General features: G+C 48.2%; 1 protein-coding gene across 1 annotated transcript in view; it reads right to left on the reverse strand.

Moving 5' to 3' along the window:
• Positions 1-4,816: 4,816 nt before the first annotated feature.
• Positions 4,817-24,062, reverse strand: part of CD9 (CD9 molecule) — a 33,216-nt gene continuing 13,970 nt past the window's right edge. Inside the window, exons 2-8 of the mRNA XM_025995371.2 lie at positions 17,049-17,151; positions 10,319-10,416; positions 9,568-9,642; positions 7,548-7,646; positions 7,304-7,393; positions 6,565-6,648; positions 4,817-5,404 (exon numbers count right to left, since the gene is read on the reverse strand). Of these exons, the coding sequence (XP_025851156.1) occupies positions 5,339-5,404; positions 6,565-6,648; positions 7,304-7,393; positions 7,548-7,646; positions 9,568-9,642; positions 10,319-10,416; positions 17,049-17,151 (615 nt within the window). The 3' untranslated portion in view covers positions 4,817-5,338. The remainder of the gene's footprint in view (positions 5,405-6,564; positions 6,649-7,303; positions 7,394-7,547; positions 7,647-9,567; positions 9,643-10,318; positions 10,417-17,048; positions 17,152-24,062) is intronic.

A 24,062-nucleotide genomic window follows, 5' to 3' on the forward strand; every position in this document is an offset into this window, starting at 1 on the left:
GCTGCTGAATATCCTTTTAACAAACCCTATTATTTAAGGAATGAGGTGCTCTTTTCCTTGCATCTTGAAGAGCCCAACAATGGCACTGAGTATGGAAAAAATGCAACAGTTTCAGATATCAAATGCTATTTTGAAATATTTGCAGGTTGCCCATGAAAATATTCACGGTTCTATTACTTTAATCTTTATGAGAGGTCCACCCCTCTCCCTTTTCCCCCTCCCCGCGAATAATGAAAAGAAAAACACCTATATAGAGAACACTGGTTTCCTGATGGAGAGGCCGAGGGCTGGCAGCCCCAAGATGGGCTACTTTGGCATGAACAATATTCTGAGTTAAAAGCAATCAAAACCCAGCAGATTCAGGGAAAGCTCTCCCCCTCCCCCTCAACTGACTGCTTATGCCATGAAGTGAGCTATTAAACAGAGTCCTCTTTACCTAAGACACTTATATACATAGGGCTACCTTTGTTTTCCAAACATCTTTCACCTTCCTGGTCTTTCTCCCCTTTGGATCCTCAGACCCTTACCCCTCTCCTTAGCTCATACAAGTATCATGTTGTCTGATGGCATGTCCATGTCTGTGGATTCCCTGTATGTATGCCACTAAATGTGGCTTTCTCCTATTCATCTGTCTCATGTCAATTTCATTCTTAGTCCAGCTGGAAGGACCTTGAAGGGCAAAGGAAATTCTTCTGCCCCAACTCTATTTGCTTGGAGACTTACATCTGTATACTATCTTAGAGATGGGAGGGATGTAGGAGTTCCTCAAGGCCCCATTGGTGCAGGATTTGGTACACCCCATCTCCAGCTTCTCCTAGAGCCTCCTTCACACTTTGGAGCCCACTACTCTGTTCAACAGCCCCAGGTTCTACGGAGTTTTCTTTGTATTAAGCCAACATCTCTTCTCTGTGAATTCTATCCTGAGTTCTCATTGTGGCCTCTGGGACATTATGTCCCTGGTCCACCTTACATCCCTTTAGATATTTGAAAACTAAGAGTGTTGTGTTGCTGGTTCCCTCCATCCTACCCAGGTTAGAATCCCTTGGTCCTTCACTCTTCTCTTGGATGACATGGTTTTAGGCCCCTCCCCAATAAGGTCTCCCTTACCTCCAGGTCTTTGTAGTTGGCTCCCTTACTTTTTGAGGAGATGCCTCAGATTGGAGCATCATATTGCCCTGGGGCCTGACTGCTGCCCCTGTTGTGGTTTTATTATCTCCCTCCATCTGGATACCTGCCTCTCTGGATGGAACCCACGACAACCTCATCTCACAGTTTTGGATTCTTTTAAATTTGTGGTGAGCTACATTTCCTTGTCTCTTTTTCATTTTCATTTTTTTTAAGGTTTTATTTATGAGAGAGAGAGAGAGAGAGGCAGAGACACAGGCAGAGGGAGAAGCAGGCTCCATGCAGGGGGTTCGACGTGGGACTCGATCCCAGGTCTCCAGGATCAGGCCCTGGGCTGAAGGCGGCGCTAAACCGCTGAGCCACTCGAGCTGCCTATATATATATATAAAATATATATATATGTATTTTTAAAGATTTTATTTATTTGTGAGAGACATAGAGAGAGAGGCAGAGACATAGACAGAGGGAGAGGCAGGCTCCTCGTAGGGAGCCTGATGTGGGACTTGATCCCAGGACAGGGATCATGCCCTGAGGCAAAGGCAGACGCTCAACTGCTGAGCCACCCAGGTGTCCCCCTGGTCTCTTTTTCAAATGAAATTCTTTCTCTATCCTGCATTTATATAAGGAGTTCTTCTAATCAAGAGGTTCCAGTATGTTCCTGTTAAATTTCTTCCTATGATATTAATCCTGGAGGCACCACTTGGGAAATGTGCAATAAAACTGGAGAAAGATGGAACTGGGTTCAAATCTGTATCCAATATGTTAACTGTACAATTTGGGGGCAAATACTTCTCCAAACTTCAAGTCCTCCAACTTTAAAATGGAGTAAAACACAACTCATTTGTCCCTTCCCATCTTCTTCATAGATTGGAATAATCAATACTCATGCTCTCACCATCTTTGTAACTGAGTACTCTTGTGACAGATTTTGGTCCATGATGTACAAATCTAAGTCACCTTCCAGTCTTTTGGGGGAAGCTTTTACATTTTAGATAAAAGGGATACTTGTAGTGAGCATTTTACCTTGTCCCCTATTTCTTGCTGTGAATGTAGAGATGATTGGAGCTGTGGCAGCTACCTTGTGACAGGGGGAGAAGCCAAGAGAATCACAGATGTCATCTTTGCGAGGGCCTAGCTGCTAAATCAACACCTGTGATTGCTTCCAGACTTTATGTATAAAGGAAAAAACCCTATTATCTAGCCAGCCAAACATGTGGTTAACTTATTACTCAGCTACAAGTGTAAGGATGAGGAGCTGTGTTAAAACGTATTATGTAGACTGCTTGATTTTATTTATTTATTTCTGGTAAGATATACCCTTTGGGTGTCATAATCCATTATTCCAGATCCTGTGATCTCTTTGAACTATAATTCTGTTACTCAGATTACTGGGTATTCTTCAGAGCTTTGTGAAACCTATACTATTCCAAAATATTTATTTATTTAAATATTTAATTTATTTGTTCATGAGAGACACACAGAGGCAGAGGCAGAGACACAGGCAAAGGGAGAAGCAGATTCCCCAAGGTGAGCTTGATTCAGACCTTGATCCGAGGACTGTGGGATCACGACCTGAGCCAAAGGCACTCAACCACTGAGCCACCCAGGTGCCCCATATTCCAAACTATTTATAACACTGACCAGATAAGGCAAAGCAGGGCCACCCACCCAGCAATGGATCTCTCTCCTTATATGGGAGTGCTCACCCAGTTATAGATCTGTCTGATCATGCTATAAGACCACCCATACTACTCCATCCTGTGTCCAAGCAGCTCATGAGATGCTCTTATTTTCAGTGAAAGAAAAATACAGTGCCCTTTGGGAGTGTCCTAATGCACTAGTTAAAACCCCTTCCCCAGGGAAATGGCAGCAGCATGGAAGGAATGCTGGGATGCCTGAGGTCTTGCCTCTACCCTTGTACCTCTCAGCTCCACCCTAGGCAGTCCTTGAAGGGCACCAGGTAAAGTAACAATCTTTAATCACTCTTACTATCCACTTGTTTAGGTTCAAATTTATTGCCTCAGCACTGCCTTTTACTGTTGAACCAAGAAGCCAATACACCCAGCTATGTATCCATTCTTCTGCCCAAGGAGGTGCTTTCTGGACCCGCAGCTATTATTGGTATTGGCAATCTATTACTGCCTTTTTGTGACCTAGAACTTCCTAAGGCCTTTGTTCCAAAAGCCCTTCAGGCCCTGAGAGCTGTGGCCTACTTTGGTTTTGCCTTAGATGCAGAGCTTCAACTAGACTCATCTACCATGAGTCAGGGTGAGCTCATTGGGCTAGACGGAGAACAGCATGGGCCAGCTGGCTCTAGTTCTCAATGATCCCTCCTCTTCTGGTCTCAGGTAGTCCATAGGTCAGAGGGTGGCTAAGTGTTTATGACAGGCACCCCTCCACTCAACTTCCCACTGAGTCAGGTATAGATATTGTGCTGAAAATTGGGACAGATTTCTCCTGAAAATTCAAGTGAGGCTACTGGAGGTTGTCTGTGTAAACTTGGGGGTTGAAGACCAGCCCTTTTTCCAAGCCATGTGAGTAGCAGAGATAAGTGGTCTCTTTGGAGAGTAAAACACAGCACTCAGAAGTGCAGAGCTGCAGGGGTTCCTGGTCCATGGTTTTAGCAACTTCCTATGGCTCAACTGTGTTTTCACTCTTGGGTTCCAGGAGACACCACTTGTGTTCTTAAATTTTCACTTCAGCCAGACAATTGGCCCATTATTTATGAAAACTATTTAGACAGGGTACAAACCCCAGGTATTCCTTGATTTAATAGTAGCAATCTGTTATACTCTGACCCCATCCACTCTTTGGCAAAGAAGCAGAGTGGAAAAGCGTGTAGATGGGACCTGTTTTCCTAGAGGGAGCTAGCAGTCATGAACAGGGCAGATATTAGAACTAATCAGGGACTGTGATGCCTGACTTAAGATAGGCTCATTCACAATTTCATAAAAAGAACAGTTGATCTGTTATTTCCATATTAAAACAGTACAATTAGCCCTTAAATGCTCAGATTAATAAGGCTCTTGGGGCCACAGAATAGCAATGTGATGCAAGCATGTTAACCTTGGTTTCCCCCTTCCTCAGCCTGGAAAGGCAATGGAAGCAGCATTTTGCAGCTCACACAAAACTGTTGCTCTTTTGCTGGCTCATGTCAGCTTCTTCAGCTCCTGGCCAGTGTATGTTTAACTCCACTCCATAGGGTTCTGGCCTCTACAGGACCCACATGACCATGAGAGGAACAAGAATTGACACAGATTTGTCCGTCTTCATGGGTGCTAGTTCCGTGCTTGAGTTCTGGCCTATTGGTGTCTCAAACTATATCCTTCTGTCTTTCCCAATGTCTTTCCTGTGGGCTTCAAGTTCCATTGTCAGATGCAAAGACAATTGTCTTAAAGAGACTGCGTTACCACTCTAATGAGCCTTTACTATTGTCTTCCCAAGATACAACCCAATGCTACAAGAAAAAGTCAAGGGCTGGGATCTGGTGTGTATTCTCTATTAACAAACTGTGTGACCTTGGATCAAAATCCCTTCATCTCTTGCTTTCTTCATTAATCTAGTAGGGAGACCAGCTTTCCAATCTATTTCTCATATAAATGCAGTTAGAGCAAATAGCAGTTGGAAGACATCTGAAAAATAAATAGCTCTAAAAAAAAAAAGGAAGCAAAAACCAAAAACCAGTCCAGGATATTGTCATCATCATTTATTATGTATCAAATTGTCTTCAACATAAGTTACAACCTGATTAAATTTGATAGACATTTTTTTTATCTATTTAAAGACAAAAAAAAAATTCTCTTTATGTACAATATCTCTTGTCTAGAGTCTAGCAAATATAGTACCTTTCATTGCAGGATTTCTGCTTAACATAATCAGCAAAAACAAACAACCAAAAAAATATAAACTAAAGCCAACCAAATCCCCAAATCTCTCAACTAAAAATACCAATATTGAATAAAGCATTAAAAAGACAAACATGGAATAACCTTTTTGTTTAGAAATGCAGAATGAATACTAAGGTTAGTGGCAAAAAAAAAAAAAAAAAAAAAAAATCAACAAACAAAAACACACCAAAAAACCAAAACAAAACAAAAAAACCCAACCCCCCCCCCAAAAATATCCAAAAACACACACAAAAAAAACAAAACCCCAAGAAAATAACCAACAATCTTTAGGGGTGGACTTTCCTGCTCAGGGGTGCAAGCTGACTCTAGACCATCTCTCGGCTCCTGCGGATAGCACAGCACAGGATCATACTGAAGATCATGCCAAATATCTAGAAGACAGAAGGGACATGAGGAACAGGGCAGTTTTGCTGAGGGAAGGTTGAGGGAGGAACAATGTGAGTCATTCCGGCCAAGACAAACAGAAAGAATAGTGACCATGCGGCCAGGCACGTTGAAGGGTGCCCATGTAGGAAAGATGGAGGCCGGGTAATGGGAAGAGTCACTGACTGGTGGGATACGGTGGGTCTGTGTTCACTTGCTCATGTAAACTGCACAAGCTACCTCCCTGAAGACATATCCAGAGTGTGACAAATAAGCTCAGAGCTAAATTTAATGCTCACATGCTAGATATTCCAATGATCCACAGAGGCTTGTCCTTTGCATCTTTGTGTGCGTCTGTGTTTTATATTCTATTTTAAAAGGTACCGTTAGATCTTTTACTGTAAGCGGCCTCAAGCTTTTCTTAGGTGTAAATAATCACTCAGAAAGGAAGCAATTTTCACTTTTGGGATAGTCTTACCTGGGCAGAGGGCCAAGTCCCTCACAGGGTTCTTATCACTCCCTCTTAGGGCAAGGGGGTGGGTGTGGTGACCCCAGGGAACCTTGTTTGCCCTTAATGGTTTTGAGGGGCTGATTAGCAGGACATTAAATCATCTGAAGCCTGGAATCTTCCTTCTGGCCATCTACCTTCGGATGCCTTTCAGACTATGGGTATGTGTGTGTGTGTGTGTGTTTATGTGTGAGAAACAACTCCCACCCATGTAACTTTTACTGAACTACTTTCTCTGGGAAAAGAAAAGCAGGCATGTAAGGAAGACATGTCCTGAAGATTATCCCAGGATAATAACAGGTCTGGGGGATCTATACCCTGGCTACTCAAAGCATGGTCCGTGGACCAGCAGCACCAGCATCACCTGATATTTACCCCTGAACCTTAACAGTTAAGACAATGTGTTCTGGAGATGCACAGAGCTCAAATCCCAGATGCTTCACCCATGAGCTCAAAGCCCTGATCAACTCAACCTCTCCATCTCTTGACTCCCTAGCCTGTAAATGAGGAATGCCAATAGCTCCCACCTTATAGGTATGAGGAGGATTAAATGAATTGATAAATGAACTGATTAATTAAAACAGTGCCTGGCCAGAGCGTGTGCTTAATAGATGTTAACTGCTAAGACAATCATTCCCTCCCAACATCCTCAATACTCACCATCACTACGGCAATCCCGATGCCCACCGCACCAATGATGTGGAATTTGTTTTGAAAGACCTCTTTTATGGCCTCAGGGCAGGGCTGAGGGGGGCAAACCAAGACTTAGGTCATATACAGTCCCTGCTCCGGCACACCTCCTCCCTCCCATAGTAGCTATTTCACATAAGGAGCACCAGGAGTCCCAGAGAAAGGGCTAGGGACAGGAGTGCCCAAGCGTGCTGGCTGGGGGATGGAAAGGAGATGTGAGGGACACGGAAGTGGGTATCTAAAGTATGAGTGAGAAATAAGGGAAGCAAGGAGAGTAAGCCCCTGCTTTGGGGTCTAGCTCCTATCAGGCCATTGGGTTATTTCCTATTATTCTGAAGTCTGGACATTAGCTCTAGCTTATAATCATGAGCTATTTGTACGTCTAAAAAGTGAGACTCCAGAATTCAGAGCACACCCATCCTGATGGCTTGAGTGCTGGGGGACATGGAACAGAAGGAAGCAGTGGGCACTGAAGGCAGCCCAAGCACTTTGTTATTTCCCTGGTCTGGTCCTTGTTTTGCTGCCCTTGGGGAAACAGAGGCCTCCGGGCTGGGAAGCAAAGAGATGGCTACCGTGGGGCCTGTTCACAGGTAAGCAAAGTACTTCTGAAGCCCTCAGAAGCCTGTCATCCCAGAACAAGAGGGCAAGATTTCACCTCAACTCTTGTGGGACTTGTCCAGAGCAAGTGGGCAGGGGCACGAGAGTTTACCTTCACTGTGATGGATGACAGCACATCCTTTTGGGGGCAGATGTCGGAGATAAACTGTTCCACTCCACCAACCAAACCACAGCAGTTCAACTGCAGAGTGAAGGGCAGGGATGGGAGGAAACAAATGAATAAAACAGATGACTGGGACAGACATGGACATGCCTGGCACACCAAGTATAACCCGTGTGCCTGCGTGTCCCAAAGGAAGGCCAGCAGGGTGGGAGTGTTTGGGAGGGTGACATACCGCGTAGTGGATGGCCTTCAGGGTGTCCCGTTGGGGCTCGTCCTTGGATTTCAGCTTGTTGTAGGTGTCCTTGTAAAACTCCTGGACTTCCTTAATCACCTATGATGGACAGACAAGAGAGGGGCAGATGTGATTTTCTTGAACAAATAAATGTCACCTGTTCCATCTGGTGCGTACTCAGCCAACAGATTCCTGTGCTCAAAAAACATCATGGAGCAGACTGAAGCCACCAGACTGGTCAGGGCCCTCCCAGCGCCCCCGGGACTTTCTCGTCTCCACCCACATCCCTAGGAACCACTCTGACCATATTCCCTTCTTTTACACCTCTGGCTGGTCTCTTCCACCCAACATGGCTCCTTCCCATCTACTTGTGAACAAAATGTACTCTTCTCCATCTAAGGAATAGTAACACCACCACCACCACCACCACCACTAAAATCCTACTCCTGACCCAGCTAGTTTCTCAGGGTTCCATCCTCTCTTCTTCACTTAGAGGCTGTGTGACTTTTGGCAAATTATCAGACCTCTCTGTACCTCTGTTTCTGCATATGTAAAATGGAAATTACAGCAGTCTGTGCCTCAGAGGTGACTGTAAGGATTTACAGGAAATATTGCATGTTAAGCTCTTAACACAGTGCCTGGTACAGAGTAAATTTGGAATAAGTATTAGCTACCAAAATATGACAGACAATTGTTCTGCATTTGGGTACCTGTGTGCAACCTGGTTTAACAAACTCCTGTCCCTTGCCCCCAATTAACTGACCAACATCCATAATCTCTCTTTCAGCAGGCTTCCACTAGCATCTATTCCTATGTCTACAGCTCCAGCATTTATATCTGAATAGTTAAAAATCTCTTTCTTTCTCAACAGTGTTCCTGAATCTAGACTCCCTGCACTCCCTACTGCCGAACATGCCAAGATAGCCCTTCCTAAAACACTGTTCTGACATGGCCCATCCTGGCCCACAACTCTTCAGTGGCTCCCTGTGGCAGCCCACATTCAACTGTCTTTAAAGCATGCGCTCCCTGCTCAGTGGGGAACTACTTCTCCTTTTCCCTTTGCCACCTGCCCCCTGCTCATGCTCACATGCTCTCTCAAGTAAGTAAAATCTTAAAAATAAATAAATAAATAAATAAAGTATTCAGTCTCCCACCAAGAAATCTCCCACCAAGAAATCTCCAGATTTCTCCTGAAATCCTGTCTGCTATCCATGGTGTAGGTCAATGCCTGCTTCTCTAGGAGGCCAGAAGAGATTTCCCCTTAGCATGCCACCTTCTTAGACCTCATGGAATTTCTGGATATAAAGGACTTTTTTTTTTCTTAAATAAAGGACTTTTATGACACTCATTAAAAGCATATCTTTCTCCCACAGGTAGGTGGCAGTTTTTAAAGCAGGGATCAGGGATCCCTGGGTGGCGCAGTGGTTTGGCGTCTGCCTTTGGCCCAGGGCGTGATCCTGGAGACCCGGGATCGAATCCCACATTGGGCTCCCGGTGCATGGAGCCTGCTTCTCCCTCTGCCTGTGTCTCTGCCTCTCTCTCTCTCTGTGACTATCATAAATAAAAAAAAAAAATAAAAAAAAAAATAAAAAATAAAGCAGGGATCACAGCTTGCCCATCTGTGGACCTACATGGGGGTCTGGCCAGCACTCAGCTTGCGGTGGCTTATACTCATAGACGAGGTGAAGCAACGGGGTCCAGCCCACACTAAGCCATCCTTCCAGAGGAGATGGGGGCAGAGCTGCTGAGGTGTGAGACAGGCCCAGTGAATGTTTCCTGAACACCTACTATGCGCCAGCACCACTCAGGAAACCGGAAGCAGTGCTCGACACAACACCCACCTCCCCTGTCCCTGGGGGAGCTCATGTGGGAATGTGGTGAAGTAAGAGGAACGTTTGATGGATGCAAGCTGGGTGGCCCAGAGTGGCCAGCTGGGACACCCTGCCACCCTCATCACTTCCACCTCCCCAATTCCCAAAACTGTTGATCACTCCCAAGAGATCTCATGGGAGAAACCTACCTCATCTTTGTGGGAATATCCCCAGATGGCTGCAGCTATCTCGATCGCAAATATCACCAAGAGGAAGCCAAAGAACTAGAAGGCAAAGAAGGGGTGGGATGAAGAGAAATCCCAGTCAGCCAATGAGAGCAACCACATGGTATTCTGGAGAGCAAAGAACAAGTCTCAGGGGGGTCGGGCATCTGGTGACACAAATGAGCAGCCTGGCAGGGACGAGGAAGATGTTCACAGGACTGTGAGCATTACGCCAAGGTGAGGAGTGATAGCGGTAATAGGAAGAGATTCCTCAGGAGGAAAGAACAGGGCATGGCCGACCCCAGAATTGCTATATCTTGGGTGTTAGTTACGAGTCAGTGACAAAATACCATTGCTCACTCACAAAAGCCATAGGGAGCTGAGGAAACAAAGGGAATACACTTTGGAATTCAAAGAAAATCACAGCAAATTTTAAAATAAGAGAAGGCAAAGGTACCTGTGGATTCAGGGAAATAAAGCAAATGTGGTCCTCGAAAGAGGGGAAAATAAAGTCCTGGCATTTAGTCGCCTACGGAAGGGATAAGACAGAGGCAGCTCCAGAAAGGAAGAGGAGCAAGGCCTCACTGCAGGGGAGAAGCTGAGGAGAGCTCAAGCCCTCAGGGTACCCTCCTTCACCCCACCCCACCCCACCACACCCCACCCCTCCTGTTCTGTGAGATCTCAGGGCCTGAGGCCTGAGGTCAGAGTGGCTGCGGGGGGTGGAAGGGGTACTCACCAACCCCAGCATGCACTGGGACTCTTGCACAGCCCCACAGCAGCCCAGGAAACCCACCAGCATCATGAGGGCACCGGCTCCAATCAGAATATAAACTCCTGAGGGGAGAGGACAGAGGGCAAGGCATGGAGTCATTGTGTGGAAGCCCGGATAGGACCTGGAATTCCTTTTCCCCTTCTGTGAGAACCTGTGTCGCACCCCCATCCTTATTGCCCCTCTCTCAGGGAAAAAGTGTCTTATCCCGACAAACAGCCTCCTCCACATCTGCTCTTAGGTCTCCTTCCCAACGATCTCTCTTCTAGGACCCCACCGCATCAAGCCCTCATTCCTATTTTACCCACACCTTCCTAGAAGGTGCTCATGACCCCCAATCCAGGAAAAAGAGATCCATGCAAATCCCCAGATCTCATGCAGGACACAAACTGATCCAGTCTGTCAGATGTTTCCAGCAACACGAATCCACTGACACTAATTAAAATAGACCCTCCAAACTGGGGCTAACTTCCTGGGACACTGATGAGCTTCCTGCTGGCCTCTACTCAACAGAAGACTCTGTCAGGGGCATCTGGGTGGCTCTGCGGTTGAACAGTCTTGCCTTTGGCTCAGGGCTTCTGGGATGGAGTCCCACATCGGGCTCCCTGAGGGGCGCCTACTTCTCCCTCTGCCTGTGTCTCTGCCTCTCTCTCTGTGTCTCTCATGAATAAGTAAATAAATAAAACTTAAAAAGAAGAAGAAGATGACTCTGTCAGAGCAAGTTTTCAGTAGGAAGGGGTAGTACACACTCAGACATCCATGCTCAGCATGGGCCAGCTCTGTCTCACTCCCGGGAGGGATGCTTCCCTGCCCCGCTTGCAGTGAGTGAGTAGGTGAGTGAGTACTTGCTCCAGTGCAGAGAACTCAAGCCTGGTGTCAGAAGACCATTGCTTTGATCTCAACTCTGTGACTAAGAGCTGTGTAATCCTGGTAAGATGGCTTTCCCCCTCTGGGCCTTGGTGGTCAGAAAATTTTAAAGCATCCCATAGAGGGCACTGAAGGGATCTTAAAATTGCGATTCATTTTGATTGGTTTCCTCCAGGTGGGAGGGTTAAAAGGCTCTGCCTTTAAAGGGAGGGTGAGTACACTGTTCCTAAATCCTCAATCTGAGTGACTGAGGGGGAGGTGGTGGTGAGAAGGGCAGTGACTGCTGCCTAGGCCCAACTCGATGTCAGACCCTGGGAGGGGAACTTGTAGAGCCTGGCCCTCGTCATTCCATCATCACCCCCCAGGGAATGCCCAGAGGGGCCCGCCTTGTGGTTGTATTCTTGAGAAGCCACAGCTGTCCTGCTCCCCAGCACTCAAGCCCCGTGGGGAACCTGGCAGAGAAGCCCCGAGCCTCCCTATGTTGCAGGCGTGTTCTGTTCAACCCTAGGAAGGGGGGCTCCTGTCATTTGTTGGAGAGCATGTCCTGGTCTGAGAGCCAGCTCTGTGACCCCGGGAAAGACACTTCATCTCTCTGTGTGATAATTTTCTATCTGCATAACGGGGATGATAACAATGCCTGCATCGTTATAACGATCCCCTTTATAAAACAAGTGATGTCTGCCTTAGGCGTCGTTGTGAAGACTAAGGGATAGGATCCAAACGTGCACAACAAATGCTAGCTGCTGTTAATCTGAATAATACAGAGGATGGATGACAAGCATTCAGAGCCACAGTGATGCATTTTTATATACTTGCTGATCCCTCCCCCTACCAACTGGGCCTGGGGAGACTTCCCTGAAGTGCAAGCTGAAATGGGGAGTGTCTGTGATGTTTCCACACAATGCACAACAGGATAGTGTGCAGTGAGAACCTTGGCAGGTGCTACAGTGACTTCACTGTGCCACATCTGCACCCCCAGTCCAGAGCCGGGGCTTTGCAGGCAACAAACTCTGTGGCCCGCCTGCAGCTGAGGCTCACGGGCAGCCCGAGCAGAGCGCACACAAGGGAGCATTTGTGTCTCTCTCCTTTCCCCCCACATCTGTCGTGATGTCAAGTCACGTGGGCTTTCTGGCAAACCCCTATGCTGTATGAATATGGGTATTGTTCTCGTGCATGCCTGGCCCAGACTGGGCAAGGGGACAAATGGAGGTTGTCCCCAAGTCAAGTCCTATCCTCTGGGGCTGTCCAATACTGCAGGGCCTCAGGTGGGACTCGGGTGGGCAGTGCAGCCCTCTGCACCGCACAGGTGCCGGAGGGGCAACCCCACTTGGCTCCAGGCTCTGCCACAGGGACGCTGGCCAGCCGCAGCAGTCAGGTGGCCCCGGTTTCTCCCCATCTCATCGGGGCAAGACAACGAAGGATGAGGTCACTCCTTTGAGCTCCATAGCAGACGCTAAATAAATAGGAGGTATTAAGAGATCAAAAGGATTTACAAACACATGGAATTGAGTCGAGTAGGAATGAACAGACAGACATGTTTTCTGTAAGTCCAGACCTCGGCTCATAAGCCAGGACAGCCCTAGCAGAAGGCAGGGAAGCTGGGTCAGCAGCAGTAGTAAGCTACTAAAGGAAAAAGCATTTCCCATGCAGACAGAGAGAGAGAGAGAGAGAGAGAGAGAGAGAGAGAGAGAGATTCTCCTCCTTATGGACATCTTGATTAATGGTAATTATTCATTCTTGGGCTCAGCAGATGAAGATTGTAGGACAAAGGTTGTTGGTTTTAAATCTTGCTTCAATAGGGCGCCTGGGTGGCTCAGTCAGTTAAGTAAAGCATGACCCCCTTTGGCTCAGGTCATGATCCTGAGGGCCTGGGAACGAGCCCCACATGGAGCTCCTTGCTCAGTGGGGAGTCTGTTTCTCCTTCTCCCTCTGCTGCTCCCCCTGCTTGTTTTCTCTTGCTCTGTCAAATAAATAAATACAATCTTTAAAAAAAAATAAAATAAATCTTGCTCAGGTAGCTGCAGATCTGGGGTGTCTTGGCTTCACTCTCTCCAGTTGGAGATGAAGATAAGCTATTCCCTGGCAGCTGTTTACAGGGATCTGAGCAGTGGCCATCAAGCCAGAGGGCAGCTCATCTGCAAGCAGCCCCTCTGGAAGCCATGGAAGCACTGGTGGGCCTGACTGCATCTTAGCAGGGTCATGCAGGCCTTCCCTCTGGAAAGGCTCTTCCTAGCCTACATCCTGAGCTTGTTAGCAAAGGCTGGCAATGATAAATGACAAAGCGTTCCCCTTTATAAAACAAGTGAATGTTAGCTTTCTGTCTGACTCATGGAAAAAGTTATTCGTCACGGAGCCTTCTCTGGGATTACTGTATTAATTTGCTTAAGGGCCTGTTTATTCTTTTTTCAGGCTGACATTATAGGCCTAGGCAGAGAAGAAAAGCCTTTGGTGGAGCAGAAGCATATGCCAGGGTGTCCTTTATACACAAAACTGAGCATTCTTTTCACCGGTGCATCAGGCAGGGCTTTGGGCTTCAGCTTCAGAGTGATACATCCGCCTCGTGTCACCATCTCAGCCCCATCTTGCAACTTACAAGAATTTATTGTCTCCAAAATACTCAATCAAGGGCTCAGAGGAACCCTGCGCTGTTCTCCTGTGGCTCTCTCTTGGTCCGGCTCCCTCCCATCGATGGCTGTTCCCACTAACAAGCACCACGGGTGGACTCGAGTTTGCCTAGCATGGTACTCTTCTGTCTCGGAGAGGTGTAAGTGTGTAAGCTCTGTCAGTGTCAGGATGGGGAGAACCGGGCACTGAGCAAATAAACAAGCTGCCCTAGGCCACAAGCTCGCTGAGGGCAAAAGCCATGTATCCTAGAAATTACCAGGCACCTTGTCATAAAAAGAGGCATAGTCCTAGGGAGGGGTGGACAGGCCTGACTTCTGGCTGGAGCCCCCAGATGCCCTCACTCGGTGGCTATGGTTCTGGAAGGACACCAAGGAGTTAAGAAGGGCTGCTGGCCTGGGACCAAGAAAATGAAGTACCCCCAACATGTTTGTGGCCTGGGATTATGGATACTGCTGATGGGCTGAATCTCCCAGGGCCTGAATTGGAGAAGGCCCATATAAGGCTGTCAGCTGTTCTGGATTCACTAGCGACTGTTCTGAATGTTGGAAAAGTTTCTTTTTTTTCACTTGCTTCTTCTGCCTGGTTATGCATTCTTTCTCTACTTTAAAAGCCATCCATCCCCCCCTCTGGAGAAAAGACACCCCTGGGTCTTTCAAGTTTTCTGAAGGGTCAGTTGTGTGGTCAGGCTGGCCTGTGGGCTGCCCTGCAGGTGGTTAGGGCCCCAGTGCAAGGTACGGTCACCCCATGATACCCAGAGTATCAGCAGGGGAGGGGCTGGAACCCTGCCAGAGGAGGGGCCACAGGCCAGTACAAAGGCTGGTGTCACAGCTCAAGGGGGAGGGGGATACAGAGAATGAAGCCTCCTTGGCCCTTTGCCCATGAATGACGATGATTCACTTTCCCAGTGCACTCAGTGAAGTGCATGGCCCAGCCACACCCAAGTGGTCACTTGTTGACTGATGCTCTAGTGTCACTTACATTGCCCTTCTTTTCTGGGGCTTCTGCAAGCAGAACAGTCTCCAAAGCTAAGCCCTTTCCTAGGGAAGTGGAGTGTCAATGTTCCTCTGTTAGAGCTAAGGGGACAGTGGCCACTGGTCACTTTGGGTGGGACCACTGGCCATTGTGCATCCTGTGATTCCCAGAGGCAGGCTATGGCTCCTTTAACCATCGTGCTCATCACTTTCCTGCCACCTTGCAGGACTTCCCCACCTGTCATCGGCCAGCTAGGGCCACCAGCTGGGGGCTCCTTCCCCTAACTACAATTTGGGTGAGGTCAAAGGCCAAAGGAGCCTCCTCCCTGACCCTGCCCACCCCCAACCCCCAATGGGGAACATCCAGTCAGTGGAGATACTTTCTCTTCCTACGTGGGGAGTGGAGTCCTCCCCACAATCTAGAATGGATAATCCGAGAAGCAGCTTTCATAGGCCTGGGTTCAAATCCTAGCCCTGTCTCTTGCCAGGTATGAAATCGGGCAAGTTCTTTAACTTTTAAGCCATCATTTCTTTGAATATAAGATGGGAATCATTCCATGTACCCTAAAGAATTATGAGGATTATATCACGTAACAATATGTGTGAGACAGCGAGTTACACACAAAGAAGACCCTTCCTCATGATTCCTCCACTCGCCAATGAGGTTCTTGCCTCCTACATCTAAAAACATGGGGAATTGGCCAGGGTCCTAGAAAACAAAAGATAGAAGCTGGTCTGTTGGTGCAGCCAGGCACCCTGTGGAGAACTATGGCAGGTAGAGCAGGAGGCCTGGCTCTTCCCAGGGCACCCGGCCCTGACCACTGCCACTTGAGTCCGCACTCTTGCACAGATCTACGATCCTTTCTCCTCCAGAGGGTTCACAGCTCCCCCTCAGCACAGCACCCTTATGCTGCTCCCTGTGCATAGGGCAGCATTCCAGGCCCTCGTTGCTACAGCCCTGCAAAAATGCTGTTGCTAAAACAAGTCAGGGCACGCTGGAAACCTGCTCTCTAAAAACTTCATGCGTGCATGCGTGTGTGTGTGTGTGTATGTCTGTTTTTTTTCAAAAAACATACTTGTGTTTTTTTCCCCTCACTTTCTTTCTGGAAATAGAGGGACACACCCAAAAAAACACCCCAAAACAATAGCAACAGGCAGCACAAGCAGGGAAACTTCCACAGGGCCTAGGCGCACGCAGCCAAGGCAGCCAAGAGGGCCAATGCAGGCCAGCAGGCCCGGCTTAAGTGGCCTCTGGGAGGCGGGCAGGGGGTCTGTGCGTGCCTGCCAGCCGCTGTGTCCTTCCAGAAGGCCTGGGGGAGGACTCTCTCTAGACTGTATTCTCCAACTTTTCCTTTCCTTTTCTTTTTTTTTTAAAATAACTTCTTTGGTGCATAGGAAGGAAGTGACCAAACTTACACTTTGAGCTGATGACAAGGCAGCATCATCCTAAAAATAGGGGGCTGCTCGTTTCTCGTAAATGAAATGTTTCCTGTCCCCAAAACAGAAAAGACAGCTATGGATTTTGTGAGTTGACTAGAAACTGGGGAATTGCATTTGGTGAGCCTTGGAGGAGAGTGGAAGGGACAGAATAATTCTAGAAAAGATAAAAAGATGCCCATGAGCCACTCGTAAGCTGCTAAATCTATTTGTATTTAAGTTGGAAACATTTGCCCTAAAGCAAAAGCACCCTGGAAAACAAACAAATAAGACCAAATACCCAAGGCAGTTACCAGCCCAGGGGTCTGCTGGGCTGGCATCTCTGCCAGTCTCTCCTTCCTTTTGACGGTTTTATCCAGGAGGCAGGTGTTTTGGGTCTCAGCACCCCTATCTGCACAGTGGGGAGGATTTGCCTCTCCTAGTCCTAGCACTCTGGATCCCCAGGACAAACTTTTTTGAATTAAGGAAAATTAGCAAGTTTAAGAAGACTATACATTAAGAGAGGGTCAGGGACAAGCACAGAGGTTCTTAAACCCTCAAGAGTCGCAGCAACTTTGGCAGAGCCAACTTCCTATTGGGGGGATGGTCAGAATGCCAGACTTAGTCAGCATGATAAAAGAAACCACATCAGTCAAATGCAAATTCCTGGGCGCAACTACACAAAGCAAAGCTTGAAAGGGACATGACAGGCCAATGTGGCCAGAGCAAAAGTCTTTCCCAAGGCCAATCCCTGGATCAATACAGAATCTCTACAGTTAGAGGAAGTACCAAGCACCCCCACCCCCCAACCACCTCACCTGTGTAGAAGCTAGAAGGCTGGGTGTCTTGCTCAAAGATGCTCTTGGTCTGAGAGTCGAACCGGAGCCATAGTCCAACGGCAAGGACTGCAATCCCAGCAAGCTGTAAGACAGACCAGACGTGGGCATTAGTCCTGGCTGCCAGGGGGAGCACAGTGCCACAGCACTGGAGGGGAGACTTGCAAAGGGCTCTGGGACCACCCTTGGCCTCTGCCTCTGTCTCTCGCTGTCCACCTGGTAGTGACAGTAGCCAGGGGATTGAGATCCATTTGTTAAAAATATCAGCAGGCTGGGAACAATTCACTACTAGCAGTCCAGCGGTACAGTGGATACTTCATGGATGCTAGAATACTATACAGCAGTGGAAACGGATCACAGTAGCCATGCGCACTATGCGTGCACCTCACGATGCCAAACTAAAGCAAGAGACACAAAAACATGTACAACGTGTTTTCTTATAGTTAAAAACTGCCCTACTGTTTAGGGGTATATGAAAATGACAAAGGAAAAGAAAAGAAAAAGAAAGCAACTGTCATAAAGCCAAGTGTGGGGTGCCCTGTAGGGGGGGGGAGGGAGGGAGGGAGGGAGGGAGGGATTTCTGGTAAGGGAATATAGCACTTGCAAGGGGGGGTGTCTAGGGCACTGGCAATGGTCTAGCTTTGGACTTGGGTGCTGAGCTGTGGATATTTATTTCCTAATTATTCGTTAAACTGTTTGGGTTTCATGCACTACTCTGTGTTATGTGCCCTATGATGACAAAGGAGACAAGTTGTTTGTTCAGTGGGCAGTTAAGCACCAATGAGGGCAGCTGTGAATCCTCACAAAATCACCAGGCTCAGTAAGTGAGACAGCAGGGTCTCACCTGAGTGGCTCCCACCTGTCCTTTCCCTTTCACAAAAGCAAACCTCACAGGCTGAGCTGCCCTGGTCCAGGTTTGAGGCACGCACTTCTGTACAAGCGATCCCTGTACACGCGATCCCTGTACACATCCAGACACCACACGTCTGAATGATCCCCCAATCTTCCAAAAATTCCACTTCGTAGGTGGGCAAGTTGATACTGGACCCTAGGGCAGACTTGGCCGCTATGGAACAGAACCAGTGGGACAAATCCTGGCCCGGCATTGTTGATCTAGAAGCCTGTGCAGGCAGACCCCTACCAAGTTGTCCTCCTCCCCTACTGCCTCTCACTGGGACCAGGACTTGCTTGACGTGGACTCACAGGCTGCAGTGCACGTGTGACTCACATGTGGGACGAGTGAGTGAGTGGCTCTCTGGGACCCCCCTTCTTGCCAGAGGCGCCGTACGTCAGAGCACTGCTCTTCAGGGGGCCTGGTCCTCTGCCCTGGGAGCTGGGACAGCCCATGGGGTGGCCAGGTCTCTCTCTAATTGTTTGCTCCTTTCCTTTTGCTGGGGGCTTGGCGGTGGGTTTAGTGTGTCAGGTGGAGGTAGCGACTGTGGCGACAGGGCCTCTGTTTATAGTAGGGTCAAATCCTTGCTCACACGTCCAGCGATGCGATTCCACAGCGAGGCTCTGGAATTCCTGGCTCAGAGTTCTACTGCCTCAGTTTTCCAATCTGTACAACAGGAATGGTGAGATGTGGCCTTCCCTGCTTTTTAAGTATGGCTCAAAATAAAGGAGGTGATGTGAGAAGTATTTCTGAAGGAGGTACCAAGTGGGCATTGTGAGAATAACTTGATCAGCCCTCAGGTCACCAGTGTCACTCTCCTCCCCACGGAGGACAGTCATTCACTATCTCCTGAGACCTCTTAGCTCCCATCTGGTGGAAGGCAACACCAAACGTCCGGTAAGAAGTATGTGACACCAGATGCCCCGTTTCTACACAGTGAGGAAAGGAAAAACTCCTAGATGCCAGGCTTTCCTTCTTATTCACACAAGACTTGCTGGTGAGTGAGGGTCTCCTGGCCTCATCAAAGACAGCAGACATGGCCCTGTAGGGGAGAAGTAGGGTCTCTCCCTCATTTCTAGCCTGGGTACCCAGTTCAGACTGCGTGTTTGAGACTTCGGAGTGCCACTGTTGGGCCCAGTTGGGACATTCCCATATGTGGGACATCCCCGTATGCTGAGTTCAGGACAAGCCTGCATTAAGTGAGTCTTGACAGTGGTAGGCAGGCCCTGGCCTAGCTCCCCTGGGGTCCTGGAGAGTTAACAGAGAAAGGCAATACTTTCTCCTCTCCCTACACCATAGGGAGGCCCAGTGAGACCCCTGGGCAAGGAGACTGTGGCTGCTGGCCTCATTGTGGATGTGATGGTGTTAACCTGAGAACACCGTAGGCAGGGGCTTCACATGCACTGGAGGGAGGTCTCAGTTTCAGTCAGCACTTGGCCACAAACCTTGTCCTTGGTCCTCCCTCCTGCCCTCATCTTGCTGGGGCCTAAGAGAGGCCCCTAGCTCTATGCTTTCTTAGTTAGGCTCATTTCTCTCTGGGAATGATTCCATGGATAACAATGGGGTACCCATATAAAACCCACCATGGTTTGGCCTCTTCCATTTTATAATTTTAAGGAGCCTGGGCCAATGTGTAGAAGTCCAGTCATTTATCTGGTCTAGGCAAGGTGGTGGCAAGCAGAACATTGTGCTGGAGAACTGGAATCAGGAGAAGAAAGACTTCAGGTCTCCCTTGGGGTGGGGAGGTCCCACACGTTTGGATCCCACCCAAAACCTAGCAGCATCCTAGCATCAAAGCCACAGAACTTCACTAAAATGAAGAAGAAGCACCTGGCTCTGGAGAAATGGAAAAAGCAGTCACTGACCTCAGTTTCTTATGCCTATAAGCTCACCAAAGGGAGGTGGGGGAGGAAGGATCAAGACACCAAAGTAGAAGGCTCGGGCAGGCCGGGGAGCACATGGCTTTCAAAAATCAGAGCGAGCCCTGCTGCCTTTCTGGATTGAATTACTGAGTTAATTGGCCTGAGAGGAAGATATGTAAGTCATGAGCTGCCCTATTTTTTTTCTAACACTATTGGAGAAATTGCATCGGTTGGCTGGGTCTCCATGGATGGCCCGGGGTCACAGGGCCACACAGAATTGGCACCACCTAATAATGGCTCATGGTTGTACAGGGGGCACTATCTATCCTCCAAGAATTCGCTTTTTGGTGTGGCATGGAGGGGTGCCCAGCCCACCCCCACCTGGCTCTCACCCCTAGGAACTTGGAATACCAGGAGAAAATAAATGGCAAGAACCAGAGAGAGCCGTAACTCTGGAAAAAAGGGGCATTGAGTCCATTACGAAGGGACTCCATAAAACAAGAAAACAGGGGTCTGGAAGGCCAAGAGGGTACCGGTTTCCTCCCAGGTTAATGAGCTGACATGTAGCCGGAACACTGGCCTGTACAGTTACCACAGCTGCCATCTTGCTCGTGCAACAATGCAGGGATCTGAGCAGGTCTGATGGAGATGTTCAGTTGGCCAACTCTAGCTCACTCCTCCCCCACCCCTGAAAAAGAGTGATCTGCTCAAGACCAAAACCTGTGTGGTGGGGATGGAAGTGCAAAGTCCAGAGCCTCTATTCCCAGCCTGAGGCACGATGGAGTCTATCTGGTGACCTCCTTTCCCAAAGGAAGCCAAAGAGAAACATCTTGGTTTTGCTGAGAAAAGCTCCTTTGCCTTCAGGCCAAAAATGGTGTCCTATCCATCCGACAGAGTGCAGAGAAAAAGGATAGTTACCCCTCATTGTTCTATTGGGAATTCTTAAATTCTTCACATGTGTTGGTTTTTTCTTAGAAGATAACCATGAGAAAAACCTAAATTGAGCACATTCTACAAAATACTTGGCCAGCACTTCTCAGAACTGCTAAGGTCATCTCTGAGACACCAGGGAAGACAAGTGTCCCAGATCAGCGATGAAGAAGACATAGTAATTGTCACGTGGGTCTCGTGGATGGGACCCTGGCACAGAAAGAGGACCTGACTGATAAACAAGTGAGAGCCGAATGAGCCTAGTTAACAGTAATGTACCACGTTGGTTTCTTAGTCATGACACATGGAGTGTGGTAGTAGAGGTATTAACCATAGGGGAAATGGTGGGGGATAAAGAGGCTCTCTATACTCTCTTTGCAACTTTTCTGTAGATATGAAACTGTTCTAAAACTAAGAATATTTACATATACATATGTGTATGTATGTGTGTGTGTGTGTGTGTGTGTGTGTGTGTGTGTATTTGGGACTTCTCCGAAGCTTCCAGGTCTTTCTATCCAAAATTCCAAACAGAAACAAACCCTCTCTTCCTCTAGGCTTACTGCTCCTGGTTGCCGAATGTTCTGATACCTGCACCTTAGCTGGTGGCTTACAGCCTCCAGGTCCCCAGAAAGTAGTCACCGTATGACACACCAAGCCTACCTCCCACCCTCCATGTGGGAGCGCAGCCATTGCCCAAGAGTCTTACATGGCTTAGGTCAATCACTCAGTTTTAAGTTTTAAAGCATTAACTGTGTCTTCAGGTTTCCTGAGGTCTCAGCAGCATGACTCTGCTGAACCCTGACCCCACATCTTCCTCAGCTGCCCCTTAGATGGTATCACTCAGGTTCCCAAATAAGTCTCATGTGTTCTCACCTCTGCTCACACCAGCCCTCCCTCCTGGAAGGCAGTCTTGGCCACCTAGGCCTGCTGCTTCCCCATTAAGATGTCCTCAGTCTCCCCCTAAGGGAACACAATCCCATGAGCTTTGAAGGTGTTCTCTCCAGTGCCCTTCCTCTCATAGGTGTGCTGGGGTCAGTTCTCACTAGAACACAAGCTCCTTCAGTGCCTGGCTGCTTCTCAGTCCTTCTAGTCCCCTGCTCTATCCACATCTAGGTCATGATAGTGAGTAATGATAAATCGGTGAACAAAGCATCAATCAATCAATCAACAAATATTTATCCAATAAATGAGAGGATTACTTCAATGGGACAGAATCTCAAACTCCCACGAGAATCCTCTCTCCCCCCCCCCTCCCCTCTCTCTCTCTCTCTCTCTCTCTGGTCCTTCCTCTTTACTTCAACAAGCCTCCTCTCCCATCTGGCTTTTCATTCAGATCCAACTTCTACTGTCTCACCACCATAGGCAGAAACAGCCAAGAACAGTAACTTGTCCAGAGAAAATGCTGAGAAAGACCCATGAGGGCATGTGATGAATACTGCAGTGAGACTGAGGACAAATCCATGTGAAGTCTTTTGAAAATGAGAGTTTATGAAAAAGCCATGAGTCACTATCCTTGCCCCACAAAAAAATCCAGTTTGACACTCCCATCTTTGCTGAGCGCATAGGTAACCCAGTCCCCCATGGCTTATGCCAGTTTCAGGGAACATGAACACCTAGCAGGGCCCCCACTTGGGCCCTGGTCATCTCCTCGGCCACCACCGAAAGCATGACTTGCTAAAGGGCACCCACGCCAAGATGAACACTCCAGTGAGTCACACCATAAACCTGACTGGAGGGCCAGGCCCAGAAATCTTACACTAAAACACACCTGGAGTTATGGGAAATGTCTTTTAATCCCAAAGGAGGATTGAAAACAAATCAAAACGTAATGCCACTTAGGGGCACCTGGTTGCTCTGGACCCTATGCCAAGTTTGCAAAACTAGTTCTAGTTAGAAACTGAGGAAGTATTTACATATATTCAGCTCCACTATCGGAAACGCTTGAACAAAACCTGCAGAAAGATATGACAAGAAGGAACAGTGCGTGTGTGTATGTGTGTGCGCACGTGCAGGTAGCACTGCATCCCACCCCTCAGGTGGAAAGGGCCCTGTTTGCCTTGGACAAATCCCACTTCAAAGAAAAAATATTCTCATGGCAAACAAACTGGGTGGTCTTGGCGAGGCCCCCTCTTTCCTTCTGTAATATGACCTGACTGGTCAAACTTTTTTTCAAGGACAAAATACTCATTATGATTTCTCTAACCAATTGCCTTAGGAAGCCCAGAAGAGGGAGAGTGGATCATTCTCCACACCTGGTTTCTGAGGCTGGCCTCAGATTTTCGGTAGTCACACCTGCACTTTGGTAGGGTTGGAGGTAGGCAGCAGTAGGACAACAGGGGCAGGGGAAGGAGGGGTACTTGCTCTCCTGCTTCCTTTTCATTGTCCCTCTGGAAAACAATGCCCGTTTTTGTTACTTTGGTGAACCTGTGCTCAAGGAGATGCTACCACATTCTTCTGGAAGGGGCAGGTGGCATTACAGAAAGAATGACAGAGCAAGGAGTAGGAGGCCCTGGCTCTGCCACCTGTGCCACTCAGGGCCTGGTCTATGTGCGGTGGGTGTCGGAGTCCCTGGAGGGAATTCTAGATGTGTGCATCTGTCTCAGTCCCCCATCCTGCCAGGAGAGTCTCTGGCACACTTCTGCCGAGAAGTCCTGGATTAGCGGCAGGCAGTGGACTCTGGATCTAACTCTGGTCTGCCACCTAGGTGCTGTTTGACACTAAGCACTTTCCTTGGCTTCCCCGAACCAGGGTTGAAAGGGGAGGATTAAATGAGGTAATGCATGTACAACCCTCTGAAAACCAGGAAAATAACGACAACAATAAACCTTGAGAAAGACACAAGACGACAGAAGGGCGATTCCTGGCACTTGGTGGCTGTCCGCGTCTCCCTTTATGATCTGAGGAGGTGGTTGGGCAGGAGGGAGCAGGGCAATTAAGGACACAGGTTCTGGTTTCTGTGGGTCTGTGTGAGTGCCCTGTGGTGGAGGGACGATGGATAAATTTACCTTCCCCACACCCATACATGCCTCCCAGAGCTCTACTAGGATGAGACAGGAATGGTAATTTGAATTACCTCCAGGGGAAGGATGTATTCATGGAGCAGACCGGAGAGGAAGGGGATTTTACCTCTTTACTTCCTTCAGAAAGATATGCCAGAAGATAAGTCTTCAGAAGGCTATTTTAAGTTTTTTTTTTTTTTTTTAAGATTTTATTTATTTATTTGACAGAGAGAGAGCGAGCACACAAACAGGGGAACAGCGGGCAGAGGGAAAGGGAGTAGCAGATTCGCCCTTGAGCAGGAAGCCAGATGTG

Source organism: Vulpes vulpes, chromosome 8, assembly GCF_048418805.1.
Source record: "Vulpes vulpes isolate BD-2025 chromosome 8, VulVul3, whole genome shotgun sequence".
Lineage (NCBI taxonomy): Eukaryota > Metazoa > Chordata > Mammalia > Carnivora > Canidae > Vulpes > Vulpes vulpes.